The sequence below is a fragment of the Biomphalaria glabrata genome, chromosome 6 (genome assembly GCF_947242115.1).
Source record: "Biomphalaria glabrata chromosome 6, xgBioGlab47.1, whole genome shotgun sequence".
In the NCBI taxonomy this organism is placed as follows: domain Eukaryota; kingdom Metazoa; phylum Mollusca; class Gastropoda; family Planorbidae; genus Biomphalaria; species Biomphalaria glabrata.
Window position 1 is genome coordinate 30,831,034 of NC_074716.1, and position 7,630 is coordinate 30,838,663.

Here is a 7,630-nt window from a genome sequence, read left to right on the forward strand (position 1 = left end):
CTGATGAGAGAGTTTCCATAATTTATTGGGAAATTTAGAATTATTTTTAATAGATTAGCATTTTTATATGTTAATACTGTGGGTACACATGATTTCTGTAGGTATTCGCGGGCCGCATAAAACACTTCGGCGGGCCGCATGTGGCCAGCGGGCCGTAATTTGCCCATCCCTGCACTAGACAATAGATTTACATAATATTTTAGAAATTAATAACTATATTTATATTAAATCGTATAACTCGGACATTACATTGATAGGAATTCTATTATTATTATCTATAAAATCTATTGTTTTTCCCTTGCAAAACATTTAATGGCTGTTTATTGAAACTAATTATTGAATAAATGATTGTTTCAATTTGAAGAAGAAATTTGCACTTAATTTTTTTTTCTGGGGGATTTTAAAACAAAGTGTATTTAATGTATTGTAAATATAACTGGACTTAGCGGGTCCGCAATTAGTGTATGATTTGACCCACTCTAGCAATGGTCACATCATTTGATAAGCTTTCAAATAGGTCAAGGAGTAAAGTGTTCCCTGTATAAGTCTCCCAACCTGGAGAAATGCTTCCCTGTGGTCAACAGCTTCAAAACGATGCACTTTGTCCAAGATGACATGAACATTAAAGATTTCAAAGTTCTCTTTCTTATAAGAAGAGTAAAAAATGATCTTGAAGTATTTAGAGGCATCGTCCACTTTTATTTGTGTTTTGGCTTCTACATGGAAGCAAATTTAAGTTCCTGAAATGTCCAAAGGTGTGACAGGTGGGGAAATGTGACGTGTGTCTGGCACGTTTTATGTCTAGGGGATGATTATTTTTAAAGCTATCACACCCCCACTTATCAGCATATGAATCGGGAGCAGACACGCAACGAGACAAAGCAATGAAAGGTAGATACAAAAGTTAAAAATGAAGAATATTTATTTACATAAATATACATATAAGAATAAAAAGGGGGAGGGTTTGCATCTATCTCTAGTATATTCTATGTTTAATCATCACTCTTGCACCTAATAAGAGAGTATGTCACTTTGTCCTCTGACTTAGCTGGTATTCCTGTTGATGTCGCAGCTGGCTGTGTCCTGGCTCGAGGTTCTGCAGCTGGAGGTGGCGCTCTAGCGGATAGAGGGACGCCGGCGATATAGTTCTTGTGGAGTCTCAGTCCCAAGTTCTAGTATCTGTAGTGGGCACAGTATGGCGGGTGGCCGGATACCGTGGGCACAAGGTTACTGCGGGCAGAGCTGATCTGCCGTGGGCAGTGTAGGTAACAGGACATGTCCAGTGAGTTGCAGAGGGTTGGCGTAGCTATGACGTCTCGCACAGATCTGACTCTATAGGGACGTCGCGCCTAATAGCTTGACAGGTGGGCTGTCGAATAGGCGGGCAATGCCGATAGCGCCAAGTAGTAGAGTTGAGTAGATCTCCGTAGGCGGTAGATGATGCTCAATAGGAAAGTGCAGTGCTGAATAGCACTAAGCACATAGATAGGCCAGTAGGCAAATAGGCGATAGGTGATTCTTGATAGCAAATACAGTGCTGAATAGCACTAAGCACCTAAATAGGCCAGTAGGCAAATAGGCAGGTAAGTAATCCGATAAATAGTTGAGTTGGGTCGTGTGGACACTAAACAGCAAATAGCAAATAGGCAGACACCTGAGGGAGGCTGCGGATAAATAAAGACAAGTTAGGACATGTCTCTCATGCATCTTATCGATGCCCTCGACTGAGGTGCATTCGTCAGATTGGTAAAATTGCTTTAGAGCATAAAGGGGAGATGATGACAAATGGGATTTGGAAAATAGATGGCAGATAGTAGCAATATAAAAATGTACATAAAAGAGAACGTAATAATATAAAAATGTACATAGAAGGGGAAATAATAATCTCAAATAAACAACACAGGTGGATAGCGAAAGAAGGGGGGGGGGAAGTGAAATGGGCGGTGGTCAGTGACCCAGATGGTTTGTTTACATATGACCGTGGGTCGAGAACAATGGAGCGTGCTTGAATGTCCCTTCAAGCGGCGCAACTCTCATTAGAGTAAAATGAGTAAAGGGGAGATAATTCATTACAGGGGAGATAACTCATATCTCCTTTCTAAGCGCAGTATTAGTGCGATAGTAAAATTATCAAGGCGGCCAACCGAGATAAAGGAAATAGACTAAGATGTACAAATATATACATGGTTGCATCAACGATCAATTGAGCAACGTAGCATTAATAGATTAATGCAATACATAAATAAATACATAGGACATGTTTATGTTTTCTACTTACGCCAGTGAGAAATACACAATGCACTAATTAAATATAAATGAACTAAGCAAAATACACATGATAATATCCAATGGAAATAGCACAAAAGTAATTAAGATGGAACTTGTGATTAAGTTCGGCTTACCACCAGGTATTCCTCTAGGAGAAAGAATGAGTGATATAGTCCAGACTCGATAGCTCAGCTCGAATGAGAAAGAGAGGGTGATTTGAGTTGGTTTACTATATATATATGCCTGAAAAGTGTGGGCGGACACCGGAAATGTCCTAGGCTAAGAATTATCTTACACGTGGGTGAAGTCCGACAAGAGCCGCACCTTGGAGTATCACGCGGTGTGTTGACCAGGGTAATCTCTTAGATCAAAGAGAGACGTGAGAGAAGGGGGGGGGGAGAAGGATTAGCTTGCATTCAAACCAAGGTGGTGTCAACCGCGATCGTCCTTCAGACATCCGGCGGGAAGACAAAAGAGATTGTGTGTCTACCTTTCCCCGATCAAGGGCAGATAAATGAAAGGACGCGCCTTAGCTATCTCCAAGGTGGTCAACTAAGTCTAGCCTGGAGAGGAAAAGGTGTGGCGGGTGAAGAAATTGGAGGTAGGATGGACAAATAATTAAAATAAAATAAATAAATAAGGAAAAATAATAATTAATGCTGTGATAAATTTGAGTGACTCTGACAGCGAGTTTTTGACTTGTCACAAAAGGATCGATGAGCCCAGTGAGGTAGAGGGGAATGATTTTCACATAGACGTACATTACAAACAATACACAAAGTCAGCAAAAGGACAAGCGAGAAATCTTTGAAAAGCTTCCTTCATCCAACTAATGCCAAGGTTCTGAGAAAGTGGATGTAATACATTACAATATATATATATATATATATATATATATATATATATATATATATATATATATATATATATATATATGTTGTTAGGCGCTTTTGTGCTGTGTCTAATGCAGATAAACCAAACGGAGGTAGCACTCAACGAAATCCAATAACACACTGGAAAAGCCGTACAATCAATATATGTTAGTCAACGCTGATACTGAATGTCGAACAAGAAGTTAAATAGTAAAGAAGGGAATCTTCGAATGTGTCAGCTAACTCTCTACGTTTATAAAAGCTCCTTATCTCTAAGGCGTCCTAAAAGTATTCTGTTTGCATCGGCTGATATTTCGCCTCTTAAAACCTAGTCTTGATTTTACTAGTCACGTCGTTGTCACTAACTCAAAACTTCCCCTATTTCTGAAACTAATAACTAATTCCCAATCGTGCCATAATATATATATATATATATAAAGTTTAAATAAAATCATTAAAGTGTATAACTCACTTTTACTTATCTTTTTAGTTTGACAGGTTTTTCATTCTAATGTCTAAATTGCATTTTAATAACTATATTTGCACAATGTCTAATGAACTAAACATATTTGAAGATGGACAAAAAGTAATTCGCCTCTTTGTTTCTTTTCAGATCTAATGCATGATTGCAACTCCTCCGAGAACACGTCAGTAAAGATGTACCCGAAAAAAGAAATCGATTTCAACATACCAATCAACGATCTGGGTGACGGTTCAGTGTCATCAATAGCACTCAACGATCTAAGTGACGGTTCATCAATAGCGCTCTCTAATCCCAGTGGACTCAGCTCTACAACTTATACCAAAGATTGTTACAGTGACGATGAGGGCATCTCTACCAGCGTCAATGAAAGTATTTCAGTGATTAACAGCGCTCAGAAAATTAGGAATCTGTCAACTTACGAAACGAATCTTCCGCTAGGCATGCATGACAGAGCTCCGAGAAGTTTAGATGTTTACAATCATGGAGATCAGTTCTCAGAGGAAGGGCTGCATCGAACAAAAGTTCCAGATAGGAAAACTCCCCAATTCGGATTTCAAAGCACCAATACAACAGCATACACACACCAACATTCTAACATTTTCGTGGATAAAAAAGAAGATGACAAATTGTCTGACTATAAAAGTAACTCTACAAAACCCCAAACATTAAAAATCAAGAGTATAAAACCGATTGACCAACACAAAACTACAAAGACACCATTCAAAACTTCAGATAATTTTAAAGCATCTCCCGAAAATAAAACGTTGCGTGAATTAACGAAATCTGCTAAAACACAAGAGGACAGGTACAGAATGTCCAAAATACATACAGATCTATCAGAAAATACTAGAAGCTCTACATCAAAACCACATTCAGGGACTTTTAAACCACTATGTCAAACTCCACCAAACAAATTAAGGGCTCAAGCCTCAAATGACAAAAAGCCATCGAGAATGCAAGATCACGTCGAAAGACCATCGCGAACCCCAGATCTAAGAAATGGATCTGAGAAACAAGGAACTATGGGAAAGTCAACTAGATCTTATTATAGTGTCAGTTCCCAAAGAGTACAATTCTATGATTGCCCTTTCTGCAAGATGAGATTCATTAGCGATACAAATCTGCAAGAACATATCAAGAAAACGTGCGGCCCAAAGGGAGATGACCACCTACGCTGTAAAAAATGTACAAAAATGTTTACTGAAAAGGCAACACTAGATAGACACATGAGGGAGTGTAGTTCTGAACCTCTTCGTGAACTGACTTCAAGGCAAGACAATACTCCAGCCCACAGACCTACTCAGATTTATTGTTGTAGCCAGTGCAAAGCGAAATTTATGGAGAAAGACAAACTGAAAAGTCACAGATTAAACTATCATCTTTAGGTCATAATTGCAACGCATCATGGGCTCTCACGAAATGAAAGCTATTCATCGTTAGGTCATTTCAGTCAAGAATAGAAAACTTTAACAAAATGAAGAATATACATCGTTATGTCATTGTGAGATTATCTTATTGTTTATTGGTAGGTTAATAAACTTAGGTCTTAACGAGTGTCGTATAGTTAAGCAGAGTCTTCGTTGTTTTATCATTAAGTCATTATGACGAAGGGTGTATATCATAAAATCAAGCATGGTCTATTTTAGGGTTGTGATTCTTTGTTTTCCATTTACATCGGGAATTTTTTTTTAAATATGGTCAGGAGAGATAATTTAGTTCAATAAATACCTTCTGAAATATGGTCAGGAGAGATAATTTAGTTCAATAAATACTTCCTGAAATATGGTCAGGAGAGATAATTTAGTTCAATAAATACCTTCTGAAATATGGTCAGGAGAGATAATTTAGTTCAATAAATACCTTCTGAAATATGGTCAGGAGAGATAATTTAGTTCAATAAATACCTTCTGAAATATGGTCAGGAGTAGTTCAATAAATACCTTCTGAAATATGGTCAGGAGAGATAATTTAGTTCAATAAATACTTCCTGAAATATGGTCAGGAGAGATAATTTACAAAGCATATAGAAACTCATTCTTGTCTGTGTGTCTGTTTGGTAAAAAGTTTGTACACGTTATTTCTCATACACTCATTCGTGAATCAAGTTGAAACTTTGCACATTTATCATTAACGTAGACTCAGTGATGCTCAGCCCAATTCGACCTGCGGGCCATTTTTATTTCCGACACTCGTGTTGCGGGCCGAAAATGTACATTAACGAAATGAAATTGACCTAAAAGAATTTTATTAGAAACCAGTGGATCTAATACTTGCATTAATTAATAGGATATTAATAGAATATTAACTGGCTTCATTTCTCTCTTAAAATGTGAGCAACATTGTAGCTAGCTTTACCAAAGACTCATTTTCTTGTCTCTTTTTGGTAAATATTCCCATCGATCTTTAATTTCTAGGCTTAGTTTAACAACCTTTTATTCGCGGCTCAAACAAAGAATGTCGTCATATTTGTTTTATAAAGCCGTATAAGCCCGTATTTATGTTGTTGTTTTTAAAACAGCTACAATTTACAAAACAAATATGTTGAGTTATTATCATGTTCCACAAAAAATAATTATGGATCCGTTCAATTTTCCTGGTATGATTCTAAATTCAGAGTCAACTTGTAGTTTCTTCAGCTCTCACATTTCATAAACCTACACATTTTAAATGACATGGAACCAATTCATCAGAATATACAGTCAGGACCCTAACGTGGGTGAAGATAAATTTTTCAACCTATTCTACACTTTGTGCAGACGTTTCAGCGGGCCGGATAAAACCACATCTCGGGCCAGATCTGGCCCGCGGGCCGTATTTTGGGCATCACTAGCGCCGTAGACAATACATGAATCAGTCAATTGGTTATTTCTAATAAATTATTTTGTTTTATGCCAACAAGGGAAATAATTCTTTAGTATTCACAGATACGGCTTTATATGTATAGTTTCATCCCTTTTGATAATTGAACACGTTATTTCTCCCACACCCATTCTCAGATCAGGTTAAAACTTTAAACAATTATTTGTTTCCCCTAATAAAACATGAATCAATTAAAACATTAACCAATTAGTTAATTCATTATTGATAATTATTGTTTTCTTTGACATCGAATGAGGGAAATAGCTTCTACATTATTGAGATATATAGTTATATATGCGGAGTTCTTTCTCTTAGATTTTTTTTGTTTTTTTAAAAGGAGTTCTATATCTTTAAGTTGTTAATGAGTATCTTTCAGTGATTTGTTTACAAATGTAGTCAGTGATCATTGATGTAATACACATTCTTAACAATGCATTAACATATTGATGAATGGCTGACTGGTCGTGCGGTTTGCGCGCTGGACTGTCGTTCAGATTTATCGATGATCCCGGGTTCAAACCCTGCCCGCTCCCTTCCCCCGTCGTCCTGCGGGAGGTTTGGACTAGGAAGTAAACTATCTTCAACTCTGAAGGAACATCCGAAACATGTAAAACATTTTTTTAAACATGTTCTATATATCAATATTCAATAATTCTGTTTCAATACTAACCAAAAATACATGTTTAAATTTATCACGCACAAAATCTGTACAATTGTCTCTTTCTAATGTCCCATTATGTCTTTTTTTTTATTCACATGGATATTAACAATGTAATAATAATAAAACATAGATAAATCTCCGTATCTTGTAGTATCATGTTGTTAGTCCATCTAACAATACAATAATGCTGGTAACACTTTAGATACTGAGACCGATTCTTACTGATTTTTTTTTTTTGCGTATTGACGGAGATAGGGTTGTGTTTGTTGACAGTTTACAGTTCATAGCTTCTAAAATTCATGCTGAAAATATCTAAACCTGCCTATTTACCTGCCAGAATGGACCGGGGGGGGGGGGGCAATTCCGAGTTTGTGTTTCCACACAAACTTTCTTTGCAACTGTGTTATTCTTCAACTTGTGTTTATTTTCAAATAAAATATTAACGTGTTTTCAGTTTTGATTTGATTAAACATGTGACTTTCTGAT

The 7,630-nt window shown here is 36.9% G+C and overlaps 1 protein-coding gene across 8 annotated transcripts in view; it reads left to right on the forward strand.

Moving 5' to 3' along the window:
- Positions 1-7,283, forward strand: part of LOC106069490 (uncharacterized) — a 76,069-nt gene extending 68,786 nt beyond the window's left edge. For all 8 annotated transcript variants that reach the window (XM_056031774.1, XM_056031780.1, XM_056031779.1 and 5 more), the window contains one exon: positions 3,754-7,283. In XM_056031774.1, coding sequence (XP_055887749.1) covers positions 3,754-5,009 — 1,256 coding nt within the window. In that variant the 3' untranslated portion in view covers positions 5,010-7,283. The remainder of the gene's footprint in view (positions 1-3,753) is intronic.
- Positions 7,284-7,630: the final 347 nt, after the last annotated feature.